The sequence below is a fragment of the Thunnus maccoyii genome, chromosome 17 (genome assembly GCF_910596095.1).
Source record: "Thunnus maccoyii chromosome 17, fThuMac1.1, whole genome shotgun sequence".
In the NCBI taxonomy this organism is placed as follows: Eukaryota; Metazoa; Chordata; class Actinopteri; order Scombriformes; family Scombridae; genus Thunnus; species Thunnus maccoyii.
Window position 1 is genome coordinate 16,120,027 of NC_056549.1, and position 17,167 is coordinate 16,137,193.

The following is a 17,167-nucleotide window of genomic DNA, read 5'->3' on the forward strand; positions in this document are numbered from 1 at the left end:
TGTTTTCTCCCATTTATTATCCTCAGGTCATCATACAATGGAAGGCAATATTTAAATTATAAAAGTCCAATGGAGGTACAGTATCAGACATTGGATGGATTTACACAGCTGAGGGGGAAAATTAAAATCAAAGGTGTCTCTTCCACATCTGATGTTTTCTACAAGAATGAAAATATCACATGTGGATCACAAAGAGTTAAAATCTGAGTTTTTGTTTGTTTTTTTTCTTTGCAGTGTAAATCCAGCCAGCGTACAGGAAACATATTTCATCTATTCAGTAAAAACTTAAAGCAGGGCACTCCCATCAGAAGGGAAACAAGTGTATTGCATTGATTGGGTATGGTTTTAATGGCATTTAGCATAGTAATTATGACTTTATATGTGCATGTGTAACAAGCACGCAACCTTATATATAGATATATGTAATCTATGACATGAGTGTCCATACTTGTTGAGAAATTGCAGATTAGGCCCAGGCCTGGAGAGTACCCACTCAACAATTAAAATCAACAGAGTTAAGGCCAGCTCTTAACAGGAAAATAAAACATACAGTGATCAGATATATAAATGCTGCACGTCAATAATGTTGAATAGAAAAAAAAAATGCTTCTTAGCCGTGTCGCTTGCAGTTAAAACCACTTTTGTCTCAGTCCTGCAAGAGAACAGCAGCGTAAAGATCAAGTTCAGATTCAGTCTTTCTCCAAAAATTATCACTTGGACAATTCAGGCATGTGAAAGCAGCCCCTCTCAATCTACGAAATCAGTCCGTACAAAATGGCCCCTTGTGTTTTTAATGGAATCATCTTCCTGTTTGGATCGAGCATCAAGCCCGGAAAAAGTCTACTAGCTGCACATTTCACTCTGTGCATAGATTCTGACGTACAAAAACCACACAGAACGGATCCTATCGATCTGTGAGCATCTCTTACACCTGGAAGGGAACTCTCTCCAGCGGGGAAAAACGTCCTCCTGCACGATAACAAACATTTAATTTGACCAAACTGTTTCTCCAGTGGGAAATATCTGATTTGGCTGTTAACAGCATTTGGCTTCTGCTCCGTTTAACATCAAAAACTCAAGAGGATGAAAAGTCTTAACATGTTGTGCTGTATGTGTGGCTCCGCGGTGACGGTGCAAGGCCATGGTTTATCAAGCCGAGCTGGGTGGGAATGGAGGAGGGTGCTGAGGAATGTGCATATCAGTTCGACCGAAAAAACTAATGATGAACAGGAGGCAGGGGAGGGGAAGGGAGGGGAGGGGGGTGGCTGAACTGGAGAAACAAGGATGATGACCTCAACCACCACTCAGAAGTTGAGCTTTGTGACCGGTCGTTCTCTGCTCGAGTCTGTGGTCTGGCTGTTGATGCGCTTGCGGTTGCGTTTCATCTTGGACAAGTCCTTGTCGAAGACCTCGCCTGATCGCAGCGCCGACACCAAGTCGTCAAACTCGCCGCCGTCGTCTTCCCCGTTTGCCTTTGCTTTCCGAGCCTTTCTCTCTTTCTCCCTCTGTTCTTTGAGCTGGTGACACAGAAATAAAGACTGTTGGAATACCTTCGCAGAAAAGAAAGACCATGTAACAGCAACCATGGTGGCCACAAATGGATATTTACAAGATGATGGCCAGTTGAACTTCCCTCCATTTCACAATATTCTCCTGAATCAGTTGCTTTAAAGACATCAACAGTGGAGCACTGGCAGACTGCTTCTTTTTATTTAAATGTCTTTTTACATTGCCTTGTGTTCCTTTTATAGTCTGTCCAGATGCCTTTTATGCTCTAAGTAAAGCATTTTGAATTGCCTTGTTGTAGAAATGTGCTACACAAATAAACTTGCCTTGCCTAGAAGGTTAAGGAGTCGACCATGAACCACAATGTCCCTGGTTTGAGTCGGGCATGTGACCTTTACCCCATTTTCACTTGGTATTAATGTGCATTCTCATTGTCCTCATTCTGCTCGCATTGTAAATGGATCTCAATATGTAAATTGGTGTGGCGGACTTGTCAACAAATATGGAGCCTCCCAGGTCAAGGGAGGGATCACTTTTTGGAGGGAAGACATCCTAGCTACAGATATTACTTCTAGATGTTTGCAATGCAGCTTAAGTAGCAGGAAGAGGTGGAGTTAGGTGACCTTTTAACTTGCTGGGTGGATATTTTCTTGAGTCAGTTATACGTAGCTGAAATCCGATCACAATGTGTTCTGGTTGCATTTAAACCTTCATTAAACATAACCACATTCATACATTTTACCTTACAGGATATTTACACAGATCACACGTTAATGCCAGGTGTAAATGGGGCAATAAGGTCAGCGATAGCAACAGCAATAATTATCTAAAGTTTGCTCACTAAAGCTAAAGCTAGCTAGCATTAGCTAACATAAGCTGCTACTGATCATACCGGACAACCAAAGGCCAATAAGGCTGTAACAGCTAAACGCCAGAGTTTATTAATGATCAAAGGTGGGTTTTATTGGTTATGAATTCAACTTTTAATTGTTCATAAGTCTCGCTTTAATTCTGACTTTCTACAATATTTCAAGTTATAATACTTATGGACTGCAATTAATTCAAGAACGTTGTTGACTTCTTCTGTTTCCAGAGGTAAAATAAGTCTTTTATAGTGATTCATGTTTTTTTCTGTTGAGGATCATGTTGAAACGAGGGACGACAACATACCTGAGCTTCCATTTTGGCCCTGCGCTCCTCCTCTTCCTTGCGTTTCCGCATGTTCTCGTTCTCCTGCTGAGCCTCTGAGAACGACTGCAGGAACTGGTCAAAGATGCCAAAGAACTCATCTGGTTGCATCTTGCTGGCATCCTCACCGAAAAGCTTTACTGCCCTCAGGAACTGTGGAACCAGAGAGAGAAGGGGCACACAGGATTAGATTTACAGCAGGACACAGTAGAACCGTGTTTTATCCGTCTTTGACTGTTTTACAGGGGACTCATTAGGTCTCAGCTCTTTGAAATCAGAGCAGGGTACCAGAAAGTCGGGCTTTGAAGGCCACGTTAACCCAGATTTGACCGACTACTGATTACAGCTGAGGCCGGAGACTGGAGCCAGGGTCCAAATTAAGGCAACGTGTTTGTTGGGTATTTTTCCCAGCAAGTTAAAAAGGAGAACATCCAGATGTGAGATCATGTTGAGAACATATAGCTTCAAAGATGTGCAGCTCTGTCTGTGGCACGCCAACTTTATCTAGTGGTGAAAAATATTTTCATCAGTTAAATGAAGGCTTCATTAATGTTTTTCTGCATGTGCATCCAATTGTTTGTGATGATACTGGAGGTCTTTTCCTTCCTCACATCAAGAAGTGACAATATGATGTCTGCATGTGACAAAAATGCCTAAACAACTTTTATGTAAGTTTATTTTTACCAGAAGGAAGGAGTCGTTCAAAGGGTCAGCAGTTTCTCTGGTTACCAATCATGAGTGCAGAGGACCACTCAAATATTTAACTGTGGGACACTGTAAATGATTCACAGAAACTAATGGCTGCCATGTGACAAGCTGAGCACTTGGGTCAATGTAACACACACATTGGGGGGGAAGGGAGGGGGGAGCATGCTCAAGATAAAAAACTCTTCCTGCCTTGCACCAATAAACCTGGACAGACGCACATAAATCTAACGTCAGGGTGTCGAGCTCTCCCCTAAAAAGGTGAACATGCTCAGGTTTCTAGTTGTAACTCTTAATGGAGCCCCTTTCTTGTAAAATGGCAATCTGTAGAATCCGGGTTTGTTTCTTCTTTTTGCATTAGTGACACAATGGTGAAAACAATATCCAACCCTCTGCCTCTGTTCCTGGTTTCACTCTTGTTTTGCACACATGGTCGCGAGCAGGCTGACCAGTAAAGTGCTAGTGGCGCTGCAGCAGGAAGCTGAAACACTTCACTCCTGCTGTGAGCTTTCCTAGAAAGGTGACTGATGAGGTCAATAAGGCATGTAGAAACAGCTGCGCTCAGAGGAAATGGGATGCGAGCTTTCAGTCTCTTTATCTACATGTGTCATTGGCTCTGTCCGGTCTGCTCAGGCAGTCAGTTTTTTTTTAAAATTCTGCAGAAACACGGGGACTTACCAGTTCTTTGGCCTCAGTTAGAGAATCTTCCACGTCAGAGAAGCTGAAGCTGGCCACAGTGATGAATTGACTCACCACGGACACAAACTTGTCGCCCAGCTCCTGCGGTCGCTTCTTCTGGTATTCTAGCTCCTGAGAGTAGAGAAATTGGAGGATATTGAAAGAGAAATTAAAAAAAAAAAAAAGAAGAGTCACAGTCATGCACTGAATATTGTATAAATGCATGACCAATACAAAACATTACTGCATAAATCATTGTGACTCACGCTCTCAACACTTTTCAGGCCGCTTCGCAAGTTGCCGATATCTTTCTCCAGCTCAGTCATGCTGCAATAAAAGACAGAAAGGTGAAGGATTACATGTGTTTATCAGTTGCAAGCAAGAATTTCTTCAAAGATTGGATAACTTGAATAGTTTTTAGAGACATGAAGAGGTACAACTATGCACTATTTCATCAAGAGGCAAAGATTAGATGAATGTTTAAAAAAGTAAACACCATTTATGTAGCAGAATGTTTATTTTCTTATTTCCAATCTTGTTAATCATCTTGCAACCCCTCAATTTTATCCTGGTGCCGACCCCCAGATTGGAAACCACGGCTCTGAAAGGATCCACCTACTTGACTTTGGCTGCCTCTGGGATACTCTGCAGGTCTCCCTGGAACATCAGGACTTTGGGGTATTTCTTTTCCAGGATGGTGATCAGGTAGTTCAGGAGAGTGATGTTCCTGCAAACACACAGATGAACCAGCACTCTGAGTTGAACCAACCTTCAACGTAGTCAATGTGTCAAAACGTGCAATATACTGCTTTTATGATGGATGTTCAGGTATGAATACCAACGTGGAGCTTCATTGATATCACATTTCCCAGTTCCAGATGTGAAGTTTATATATTCCATGCCATTTTAGCAAAGTTTGGATGTATGAATTGATATAGTGCTCTTACTTGTCAATACTGGATTTGGTGTCAGCAATCTTGTTGAGTGAAGACACCTTGAAGCCGTAAGCATTCCCCCTCTGACCCTTGTTCATGTAGTTTCCCAAGGCCAGCACCACCTCCAACAGCTGCTTCAGGTTTCTGCTGTGTAAAACCTCCTTAGATGCCTTTGTCAGAGCTGAGACATGAAAACAAAGAAAATTTAAGTTTCTAGTGGATTCAAGGTACCTGAGTGATTTATGTTTAGACTATTAAAAACATCTGCCTTAGCAGCTGGCACATTTTTTCTTCAGCAAATATCAAAAAGTATAAAAACAGAAAACATAAGGATTTTAGAGGCCATTATGAATGGCTGCACAGATGTTTTTAAAGAAATAGTTTCCTTAAGTTAAAATAGATGTTTTTTTTATTGTCACTTTCATTAAATAATGTATTGAAGTTCATGTCACAGATGCATGAGACTTTTCCCACCTTCAACTTTGGGTTTGATCTCAGCTATCCTCTCTGCAAACTTCTTTTTGAAGTATAAAGACTGCAGCCTCTGCTGGTAGTGGTTTATTCTGGACGGGGAATGGAAAATGCATGTCAGAGAAGAACGAAAATAGACAAAAATATTAAATTATAAACCGGGAAATCCACAAATGTAGACAAATGCCACAAACAAGGACATTGTGCTTGAGCAAAATAAAGCAAACCGCCTGTGTGCTCACTAAATGGTACGTACAGTACAAAGTTTTAGTTGTGGTAATGAAGCTTATTTTTGGGAGAGTTTTTTTTATTTCAGCTTATAAACCATTGACTCTGCAGCTAATGAATATCACAGTGACATCTGTCCTCCAGTCATTCTGTATTCTGAGTACATATTTTAGCAAAAATTACCAAAAAATGTCAAACTGCAGTCAATTATTTAAAAACTGCTGGATTTCTATTTCCATTATGCTTAAGTTTTTGTTCTTAGCTTTATTGGTCTTACTGTGTTTCAGCATTGATGCAGTTAGCGGCCGAGTTGTGACATGTTTCCTTTTTATCCTACACGGTTTTGTTTACAGAACTGCAACACAAATGCTGTTTTTACATTACTGACTCTATTTATCCACCAACACAATTTAGAAATAGTGATTCACAGAGACCCATTGTTCCCTGCTAAGTAGAAACCCACAAGTCATTTCATTTATCAGCTCTGACGAAGAAGAAACAATGGCCATTGTTTGTCACAGGCCTGAGTGCTGCGCTGTCATATCCGAGATTAGTAGCTGTTCAGTAGTGAATTACAAAGAAAACACTACATGATTAAAGTACCTGCTCATCTCATAGAGGAAGCGGTCAGGTTTGGCCATTCGGTCAAGCTCATGTTTGTGCTCCTCCAGGAGATCCACGTCACTCTTCTCTGGGACAAACTTCAGCAACTGATGGAGGAGAAATATTCAGTCAGTCAGCTGCATTTGTTATTGTTAACTAGTGGGTGAATATGGCTGAGTCTCAGAGAAAATGCTACTGCATCTGACTGTCTCTCAACACTGCAAAGAAATCAAGAACTTGACGTGAGAGAATGGAGTTTTCTTAATAATACTGTTAATAATGTTAAAGTCTCCCTCCACTCAAAAATATGTTTTTCTTCTTGTTCCTTCAGTTGGATGTTTGAGCTTCACTGTATATGCAGAGTTTGACTACAAGGTTGTTTTCACTTCATCTACTGGGGGAAAGTTCCTCTGAGCTCACTAAAAATAAGATTTTAAGGGGTCGGCCTACAAGCGTGATTTGTGACATCACAAATAGTTTGGAAGCCATCAGTATGCAACTTACACAAGAGAGATGTGGAAACTTGAAGCCTCTAGTGCACAAACACTGAGAAAACTATATCATTTCATCATTATTGTTCCAAGCAGAGTATTTTTTTAATATGTCTTAATACGTGTCTGGAGGGGATCTTTAATATTTGCTAAATATATTGTTAGTGAAAGTTGTTGCACACATGGTGATGTATTTTTCTTGGCACAGTTTAGCTGTGATCGCTCTGAAAACATAACTAGGTGCTGAATGGTGCTGCTGACATGCATCACTTTGCTCTGCAGCTATTTTTAGTGAACAATGAAATACATATCCCCTTCATCTTCCTTCTGTTAAAGTTCCAGCAAGCAGTGACTGGGAAAAAAATGGGAATTTCAGTCTATGTTATTATAAAACCCAACAAAACATATAAAAAAAATATACACATACATGAATACACACATACACGTTTTGTTCTTCATAGATTATATAGTCAAAACTTAAAGGTGCAGTCTGTAGAATTTAGTGACTTGGCAGAAATGGAATATAATATTCATAAGTATGTTTTAATTAGTGTATAATTGCCTGAAAATAAGAATTGTTGTGTTTTCTTAGAATGAGCCTTTTATATCTACGCAGGGAGCAAGTCCTCTTACAAGGAGCCCACCATGTTGCACCGCCATGTTTCTACAGTAGCCCAGAATGGACAAACCAAACACTTTCGCAGCCACCATAGCTTCTCCTTCAAACTTGGAAGGGGAGAGGAAGTTCTCAGTTGGTTGCAATCTGCAACCTCACCGCTAGATGTCACTAAATCCAACACACTGGTCCTTTAAGTTGCAACTTTTCTACATGTTCCCAAAATCAAAGTCAAATGCGATTGAATTCAGCACCTTTTCCTCCCAAATATATGTATTTTTTTTTACCTTATAATAAAATCTAATACACCCTGAATCCAGTGAGTGTAAGAGGGAAAGTCAGCTTTCTTCCAATTAAGCAATAACAAACGTCTTGTGATAAATAAAAGCACTTTTCAAAGAGAGAAACAACTAAGCTTGTAGGAAACCTGAAGACGTACCTGTTCCAGCATATCTTTGGGAAGGTCCTCTTGTTCGTCCATGGTTAGAATGGCTCTCTTCATTTCCTCATTTGAAAGCTTCAGTCTGCAGCACACAACAGATAAGTCCGTCATAACTTGTTTTGTATCGATAGTTTTATTTTCACACTGAATATGCTGTAACAAACGTACCGCGAGAGAAGGATGTTGCAGTTTTGTGCTCGGCGGCCGTCGATAACAGACAGCTCTTTGACTTTTTTGGAGCTCAGCGTGTCGTCCTCGGCCTCTTTCTGTGAGAGGCGGCGTGGTAAAGAGGTTAGAGTGCAACAGGTGATTTTAAGACATTTATTTTAGTTACAGATGGTCACCCACAAACACACGACAATGAGGACTGACTGACACGTGCCCTGACATCCCAGGCAAGAGCTGATTATACAGTACAAAGGCTCAGATCACAGTCACACGGGGGGGTCGTCACATGAAGTGAACAAGACAAGTGGAAAAGTCTCAAAGGTTGTTTTATATTATGTTGGACACAAATGAACTAAGAACACGCAGCTGAAAGTACAAAAGGACATCGAGTGTAACATTCACAACGAGGGAAAAAGTTTGCAGACTGTACTGTAAGTGCACTCACCTGTTTGCTGTTATTGATCATAAAGAAGTCCTAAAATGCAGGCAAGAAGCAGGGAAGATGTAAGCATTCATTAGAATAAGTAAAGCAGTGTGATTGCAGCCCATAAAACAAACAGTGAATGAATCAAAGCTCAGTAAGCACTCAGACATCAATGGATCCATCAGTAATGAAGTGAGCAGCAGTGAGACATGAGTGGTTGTTGAGCGGCGCCGTTGTGTGCGTGCTTGTTGATCATTGCGTGCTTATAGATCACATGCTGTGTACATAAGAAACTGGTCTGTTGGGTGTGTCTACTTTTAAATTTGTCACGTTTGTCTTTTAGAAGGTTATCAGGATGACAGAGTACAAATAATCACCACAGATTTTTTAAAACTGTGGATGTGACGTAAGAGAAAAACATCGATTTACTAATTTTGTACCCTTTTCAAGTATTGTCATGTGTGTAGCGTGCGCTAAAGGTTGTGTTTCAGTACTGATAACAATTACTTCAGACTGAACTAGACATCTTGAACTTTTTTTGTCTACGGTGTAAAAAGACATGCTCTTTCAAGTTCTGTATGACTAATAAATGGAAGATACTACTGATTAGGATTTTCTAGAACTAAACTAATTGCAAACCAAAGCCACAAGAAGGAAATAGCTAATTCTCAGCAGCTCACTCATGCATTTTCAATCACATATGGCAAAATGATCAAAACCACAACAAAAAAAAAGATGCATTCCATTCAAACGTGAGAAAAATCAAGCACAAATGTTTTGCTTCAAATAAAATCAACCCCAAAATCTAACCAGTAATTTCTCTGTTCTTTTTTTTTTTTATTTCAGGAAAATTTTTACATTTTTGTTAAAAAAAGATCTGACCTCTCCCTTCCCCTTTCTCTAACTGTTCTTGAGAAATCAAAAGTTGCAAAACGGGAGAAATTTTTAGAAAATCTGAGCAAAAGCCAAATCTAAATCAAAAAAATGCAAACCAGCTGACCCCTTAGTCACCCACCCCAACAAATCTACCCCCCAACCCTCCCCAGCACTAGAAAGCAACAGTTGGTGAGATGAAGAGATGAGCAGTAACAGACGCAGTACCTGCTGCCTCTGATAGGCTGAGAAGGTCTTTTCTATGTCCTCCAGATCCAGGATTTTGAAAACTTTGGCATCATCCACCTCCATCCAAACGGTACCCTCCAGCTTATTCTGAGCAGAGGAGAATAAGACATTTTATATCTCAACTCTCAGAATATAAATTCAAGTTTCTAAACTTCTTGAACTTCTTCTTCATGTTTTTATGTCTCAGTTGTTCTCACCTCAGCTAACTTGGACCAGTTGAAGGATTTGAGTGGATTGGCTGGCTGGGGAACGGTCTTCTTCTTCAGAGACGGTCCCAGGGGTGCTCCTGGTGGCGGAGGGATTCCTCCGACTGGTGGGCGTCCAGGAGGAGGCGGTGGCCCACCCGGAGGAGGAGGCGGGGGCGGTGGAGGAGGCATCATGCCCCCAGGAGGCGGCGGGGGAGGCGGGCACATACCTGCAAATGCTGGCATGGGTGGAGGAGGAACAGGGCCGCCGGGAGGACCAGGGGCGAGGGGTGGACCGCCTGGAACAACAGCAGCCTGTCTCTGTGGGGAGCAAATATAACACCAGTGAGGTTTAAAATCTTTTACAGCTTAGCAACACAGGACAGTGGTTTCCAAGGCGACACAGTAAATGTAAAAGACAACGTACAGTGCTGAGTTCATGCAGTCGGGCGGTGAGCTCGGCCACTTGCTGTTTGACATTCTTGTGCTCGGTGCTTTCCTTCTCCAGCTTCTCTTTCATCTTGTTGAGCGTCTGCATCATGTCTTCTTTCTCCTGCGTCTTGGCGTCACATTCACGCTCCTTCTTCTCGAACTTCTGCTGCAACTCGTGGTGCTCTGGGGGGGGAGTCCAAATCAGTGAGCTTGCTGCAGTATATTCATCACGTGTGACTTCCAATTCCTTAATTACACTTTAAGCATTTTATAATCATACACACCTTTTCTCATTTTCTCTGCCTGCTCTTTCCACTGTTTGACCTCATTCTCATTAACCAGCCTGCAGAGAAGAAGACACACATAATTAGCTCCATACTGAAAAGCAACCATTGTTTTTTCTGGTCTTAAAAGAGGAAAACTATTTTTGAGCCAACATTGTTGAGCACGTCTTTCGATTTCTCAGCACTGTTCTACATTGTTCAATCTGTTCCATGCGCTCATTCATGTGTCAGTTTGTTCGGGTCAGATTCGAGCACTCACATCCGGACAACGTTCTTCACGTTAAAATTCTCCAGTGGTGTGACGTCGGGGTCATGACCTTTGTCATTCTGCAAGACCATCTGCTGGACAATGCGGTCCAGCAGCAGCCAGTACTGCACTGTGTTACCACTTCTCTTGTCTGGAGAGAGAGAGAGAGAGAGAAAAGATATTGATTAGCATCTCCATTCGTATCTCAGAACTGCTGACAAAAGTTGGATCCAAAGCAGTTGCTATGATGAAACAACCCACTACGATGGAAATGATGGGTCAAGGCATTTTCTAAAATTACACTGATGAGCCCAAGAGAGGAACTATAATTAACGGTTACAAGGTGACACATGCATTCGTCACACATGGGTGAGAGCACATCTGTCATGGTGGACAACATGTTTACTCCTGCCTCGCTATCTCGCCTGAAAACCTTGAAAACACACACAAGCCTCCTGATACTGGTGTGTCTGGATGTTTGAAAATGTTAAAAGCATCATATCATAACATTATTTTCATTCTCTTTTCTATCATCACAGGCTGACAAGTTTATTAAGTCTTGTGTACAACCACATGACCGGTAGTTGCAGCTCAAGTGTTAATTCCACTCCTTATAAAAAAAAGTGAGGATATTAAGCATCCAAGCATCATTAAAGAAAATGGCTACTGCAGCAGCTGTTTGGTGGCTCTCTGTCAAGTCAGTTGTTGTGGGAAAGCTGGCTGACAGTAATCAGGATGCAAATTGCGCAGAAAAACTGTGACAAGAATAAACAAAAGCCAACAACAGTCCCTGACTCTGAATCTTACCCAAGTGCAGTGTGCAGTTTGGCTGGGAATGTGCTTATCCAAAATCTGCAGTGGCTAATCTGCACAAAGTCAATATACTTATCTTTTTGGCCACAAACCAAAAGCTACAGTGTTTATTTTGTGGGAGTAACACAACTACTGTGTTTGGAGCCTCATTAAATTTCAGTATTTTTTTAAAATTTCCCAGCACCTTTTAATCACATTTTACAACATAGAAGATTTTTAACTGTATCTCTGTGAGGATGAATAGTTGTCAAACCATGTTTCAGAGTTTGCGGTCCAGTAAAGAATAATTCAAAGTAACACTTACGTGGCATGAGGAGACAGTGATGCAGGACAGACATAAAGTGCGGGTATGCATCAGTGTGGTTCATCTTCTTGCGGATGAGATCAAAAACTTGGGTGGCACTTTTGGTGTCTATGTGTACCTGCAGCAGAAGAGTAAAATATCAGACCCATCAGTACCTTCAGGTACTACACAAAAAATGCAAGAGGAAGGGGGTGTTTTTTTGTTGTTTTTTTGTTTGCTTACCGACTCGAAACGTTTTGACAAAGCCAGCTCATCCTCGTTCCGCAGCATCTCAAAGTAGTCTAAATGCCTGATAGTGTGAGAGGGAAAGACTGGATTAGAGAGGCAGCCTGAAAATGTGGAACACTGCACTTTCTTTACTTAAAATTAAAAAGTAATGATGAAATACACAATCGAATACATTCTCTTTAGGACAGTACACTGTCTGTTGTTTTGTTGATCTGATAGTCAAGTAGAGTCAATTTGTAAATATCAAGTATCCAGTATCAAAAATCACAAATTTGGGGGTATTACAATCTATACACAATACAACATCGACAAGATTCCAACAAGGAAAAACAGTATTTGGTGAGTACGAGTGTGTTTTCTAATAACCAGCTCTTTCTGTGCATGACTTTGAGGTTTTATGGAGTTGAAAGTTCCAAGCATGTTCTCTGGCACCAAATCTATCCCAGACTGTGCCTCATTTCTTTGATTTAATGTTTCAACCTCTGATCAACAAAACTCCTATTGGCACCACTCTGGCACAGTAAAAGTAATTCAAAGTGGAAATTACACTTTGCGACAGTTTTTTTGGTTCCGTCTCACCTGTCTAATGTGGAGTTTTCATGAGAACGTAGCTTATCGATCACAGGTTGGATCCCCAGCATGAGAAACTCATATCGGAGGTGGATACGGAATTCCAAACTTGTCTAAATTTAAAAAGAAGAAAAATCACAATAAAAAAATGACATCACGTGAAATTACGACCTTCTAGTGTCTATATATAGTATATACATATATATATATAAAAAATGGAGGTCACCTCTCCAGCGCCTTGACTCAGCACTGCATTTATAAAGGACATGATGGCTGTTTTCAGGTTGACCTCGTCTCTGTATCGCCCCGTACTCCGGTCCAGATCATTTATAAGTGTCTGTGAGGGGAACAAGTCGTTACAGGTGTTAAATATCTTTTCAATTTTGCTTTTAAATTGCATTATCAATCACCGTGTCTTGCTCCCACTCACCTGAAAGCGAGTCCTCTCACAGGCGAAGCGTTGGTAGTGCAGCATGGCCTGCAGTATTTTTTTGTGCCCTCCAGGCACGAGACAGACGGCTCCCATGATCTCCAGAACTGCCACTTTAGTCTTGATGTTTTCTGTGGCCAAGCTCTGGGCAATGATGTTGATGCTCTCGGAGTGAGAGAGGACATGGGCGCGGCCCTGCGAGTTGTTCATCAGGGCCTTGATGCAGCCGATCAGCGACGTGTGGATCTGCGACTCTGTGGTCTCGTAGTCCATGTTCTTCAGGAAATTCAGGATGCACGTCAGGCCGTCCAGGTCGATGAAGCGAGTGACAAACCTAACAGAAGAGCAGGCGAAGGGAGATCATCTTAGTTTAGTGACAACTTTAACTTTTAATGTGAAATATGATTATAATGCACAAATGTCCTAATGTGATGCAAAATAAGAGACATTTAGTTTTCAAGTGTAGTGAAAAGCTTTGAAATGTTTCCTTTAATGTAAATTTACATCAATGAAAAATCTTTAACCAATGCTGCAGTGACCTTTACGAGTGTTCAGTTCTTAAAGGACTCATTTACATATTGTTGTAAAGGAGCTGAAAAGAGTGACAGACAAGGTGAGAGGAGGGTAAATGAGAGGAGATGTGACGACAATAAAGGATGTAAAGGACAGGGAGGAGATGGAACAAATAAAAAGAGGAGAAAGGAGGATATTTTCAGCTCTGTTCACCTCATAGGCTGCGTCCTCAGAGCCGTCTTCAAGCTCTCTATGGTTTTGTTTCTCTCCTCTTCGTCTTCCTTCTCCAGAGCAAGAAGGGTTTTTCTCTGTCCAACAAAAGATTAAACATCATAAAGATCTGAGTCATACAAGCAAAATAAAGCAAATTTTCATGTTACAAGGAAATGAAAAATTAATTTCCAGAAAGCACGCCACTGGATTTAACTATAAAGCAAAAAAAGCTGCTCTTTGGTTTTATTATGAGAGGATCATGTGATAATATGATTACCAAATTGCAAAATGCCAAAATATGAGGCTTGTGGTTCAATTGAACGTGACAGAACGTGACAACCAGCATGTGTGCTGCATGATATTATTATATCATTTAAAGACATTGTTGTGTTATGTTGCTATTGGAAAAGAAGAAACACAATTAAAAATATTTTATTTAAAAAAATATCTTATTTGCTGTGGTGGCTTATTTTTTTTAATATTTAGTTGCATTTAGTTGAAAGTCAAGTCAGAGAGTTTCATTTTTATAGCCCAAAATCACAGATTTGTTTGGCTTTATAATATAAAACCGTAAACCCTCAATTTGGATGAGGAGAAACTCTTGAACGAGGAAAAAAGAGAGAGAAACCTCAGGAAGGGATCCCACTTCCAGGAATATTTTATAGCCATTTTTTATTTTCTAAAAAATTACTTACAGCTGCCATTGAATTGAGCTGATCAATGTAGTACTCTGGCCAACTAGTTGCACTTTTGTTCTCTTCTTGTTCCTGAAAAACAGAGAATGACAGAGTGTTAATGATGATGTACAGTGACGCAGAGGTGAAAATGAGCATAAGATGAGTTAATTAGAAAAAAAGATTTGTTCACATAATGACTGGCTCATGAATAACCGGGAGTGACCTGATTTGGATTTGAAATTGTTACATGAGAAGTTGATGCTTGAAGGAAATATTTCAGAAAGTCATATGAGAGGACAAGTTGTTATTTTGTTCATGTCACATGTCTGAAGACATCAAAGTGTAACTACAAAGCAGACGGGGGAACTTCATTCCATGGTTTTTTCACTTTATTAGCTTTGAAAGACATGAAACATACAAAAACACACACACACACAACAGAAGGTCCAGCGCATAAATAGCCAAAAGCCAAAAGTAGAGCAAGAGCTCAAAGTAGGACGACACAGATATGGAGCCCATTTTACCCTCCGGCACTTAAGTTTCAGTGACAAGTCGTTATTCCACTGCGGAAAAGAGAGCACAGCTGCTTGAGAAAGTCTTGAGATTAGCAAATGAACGTTAAAACTGTGGATTGAGGACATGCTTTGACTTATGCTGAGATTAATCTCCTGACAGGCACTTTTGTATTACAAGTAAAGAAAAATAACTGCTAGACATTTCTTAGATTTAATTTTCTAACTCCAGGGAAACACGGAGGAGAAAATGACTTGACCCTGAACTTGGCGTGTACATAAAAGGCCCCCTGGCTTTCGTTTTAACTCTTGCTCCATTAAGCACAAGCGAGCTGTGACCATCAGAAACTAATTGGGCGTCAGTTAATAAAGCGGCCTGCAGAGACTTGGCTGCTCTGACAGAAAACTGCAGGCTTTGGCTGGTCCGCAAGGGATCGTGCAGCGACAGGAAGGTCGGATCCTGCCAACTTGACCCGCGGGTGCTGGAAGAAGTTCAGTCCATTAGTGGAACAGACGCAGAGGTGGGACCACTTCCTTTTGCATCTTAAGGAGTTCATCTTTCAAGTCGGAACTCAGCGCTCTTCAAACACTGACATGTCTGCAGTTTACTTAGGGTCATGATGAGAGAGGAGAGTGGGGAGTCTATTTCAAGGAATTTATTTTTTCCATGATTGAGAGAATGGAGATCAAAGACGCATTAGGAAATAGAGACACAGGGGTGCAGGAATCAATCTTCGATATTCAAGGGTAATGGGACAGTTACAGCTCTGTCCTCTCAGAAGTTAAAGGCTTCTTTTTTTTTGTGATGATATTCGAAACCTAATTGCAAAAATCTCTACTAACAACCAGATCAGTAAATCTGTCTCTTGGCAAATGTAGAAGAGAGCTGACAAGAAGAAGATTGATTCTCTGCAGCATGATTTCATCAGCTTAGGTGCCCGGCCAAACCAAACAGCTAAAGCTTTGCTGCTTTGACTGACTTATCTCCTCCCGGCCTAGCCCGACTTCTGAAGGACGCGTTTGCCAAAAGTCGACTGGCAAAAAAAAGAGTTTCCTCATTATAGTACCCTGATAATGACCCTACCTTCCTCCTTATCATCCCCCCCCCTGTCTCACATACAAAAGCTGCACCTGTGGAAGTGAGGCCTTCCTGTTTGCTTTGGACAACTGAGCACTTCCTTTCCCTCTTTTCTCCACACACCCAGCCTTCCTCTCTGAGCTCAGATGCTCAGTCTGTATCTGTCTGGGCCGGGGCCAGAACTCGCTGCCGAGTCAGCAGTCTTTGTGTCTCTCCTCCCTTCTGCAGGTCGATGCTGCACATTAAGATTTGGCTCGACTAAATCCTCCTCCGCCCTCGCACCGACACTGAAACATGTCTGCACGATCTCTTTGTTTTGGGGTTTCTTTCAAAACACCTTATGAGGCTACTTAAGGCCTCGAGACTATTCATAATGAGGCCACTAATTGGGACACAGCAGAAACAGAAACACACACCAAGCTGTTTCCATCATCTTCTCGCCATCATTCGCCTTGTTGCTGCTGGCGAGTGGATGCTGTGTTCAGCCAAAGTAAGCCGTACAGTAAGTGCATCAATACTTAACAGAGTGTTTTTGGCTGAAATGAGAAATTCAGAAATATGATAACCTGAGAGGCCACGTCACAAGCCAACATCATGGTGGTCTCTTATCAAATTCAACAACTCAAGAGTAACAAATGTATAATTTCTACATAAATCAAGCTGAGCGTCTTTGAAGTGGACAATTTTAGACTAAAGCCTCATATAAAAGTTTACTAGTCATGATGAGTGCTGCACCTTCAAAAACATTTGTATACTGCCGTCTTCGACCCTGGAGGAGCTTTGTAAAATGAGAAAACAACCCTGATGATGTCATAATGATGTCATGAGGGTGAGGTTGGGCCTGGAGAAAGCAAATTTATAAATTTAGGAACCCTGTCTTACAAACTGGGGACATAGTTTGAAAGACATGGATATTTAAAGAAAGACTCTTTCAAGTTGCATTATGGGAAACGTAGGATCTAGTGTTTTTTAGAGCTTGACCCATACGAGGGAGTAAAAGTCGTGACATCTTAGCATCTGCTGTTTAAATTCTGACCATTGTTTTTTAAGTCTGTCTGTTGTGAGTCCTTGAACGTTATGGAAGTGTAATACTGATCGCTGGAC

General features: G+C 41.1%; 1 protein-coding gene across 4 annotated transcripts in view; it reads right to left on the reverse strand.

The window, feature by feature from the left end:
• Positions 1 to 17,167, reverse strand: part of LOC121882364 (disheveled-associated activator of morphogenesis 1-like) — a 52,301-nt gene continuing 35,134 nt past the window's right edge. For 3 of the 4 annotated variants that reach the window (XM_042390575.1, XM_042390573.1, XM_042390574.1), the window contains 23 exons: positions 14,492 to 14,563; positions 13,797 to 13,891; positions 13,071 to 13,404; positions 12,867 to 12,977; positions 12,650 to 12,753; positions 12,065 to 12,131; positions 11,843 to 11,960; positions 10,738 to 10,876; positions 10,479 to 10,537; positions 10,190 to 10,377; positions 9,775 to 10,083; positions 9,557 to 9,664; positions 8,477 to 8,506; positions 8,032 to 8,129; positions 7,861 to 7,945; positions 6,315 to 6,421; positions 5,487 to 5,575; positions 5,025 to 5,193; positions 4,697 to 4,804; positions 4,344 to 4,404; positions 4,078 to 4,209; positions 2,677 to 2,847; positions 1 to 1,517 (listed from right to left, as the gene is read on the reverse strand). In XM_042390575.1, coding sequence (XP_042246509.1) covers positions 1,305 to 1,517; positions 2,677 to 2,847; positions 4,078 to 4,209; positions 4,344 to 4,404; positions 4,697 to 4,804; positions 5,025 to 5,193; positions 5,487 to 5,575; positions 6,315 to 6,421; positions 7,861 to 7,945; positions 8,032 to 8,129; positions 8,477 to 8,506; positions 9,557 to 9,664; positions 9,775 to 10,083; positions 10,190 to 10,377; positions 10,479 to 10,537; positions 10,738 to 10,876; positions 11,843 to 11,960; positions 12,065 to 12,131; positions 12,650 to 12,753; positions 12,867 to 12,977; positions 13,071 to 13,404; positions 13,797 to 13,891; positions 14,492 to 14,563 — 2,967 coding nt within the window. In that variant the 3' untranslated portion in view covers positions 1 to 1,304. The remainder of the gene's footprint in view (positions 1,518 to 2,676; positions 2,848 to 4,077; positions 4,210 to 4,343; positions 4,405 to 4,696; positions 4,805 to 5,024; positions 5,194 to 5,486; positions 5,576 to 6,314; positions 6,422 to 7,860; positions 7,946 to 8,031; positions 8,130 to 8,476; positions 8,507 to 9,556; positions 9,665 to 9,774; positions 10,084 to 10,189; positions 10,378 to 10,478; positions 10,538 to 10,737; positions 10,877 to 11,842; positions 11,961 to 12,064; positions 12,132 to 12,649; positions 12,754 to 12,866; positions 12,978 to 13,070; positions 13,405 to 13,796; positions 13,892 to 14,491; positions 14,564 to 17,167) is intronic. The other variant, XM_042390576.1, reaches the window with a different exon arrangement.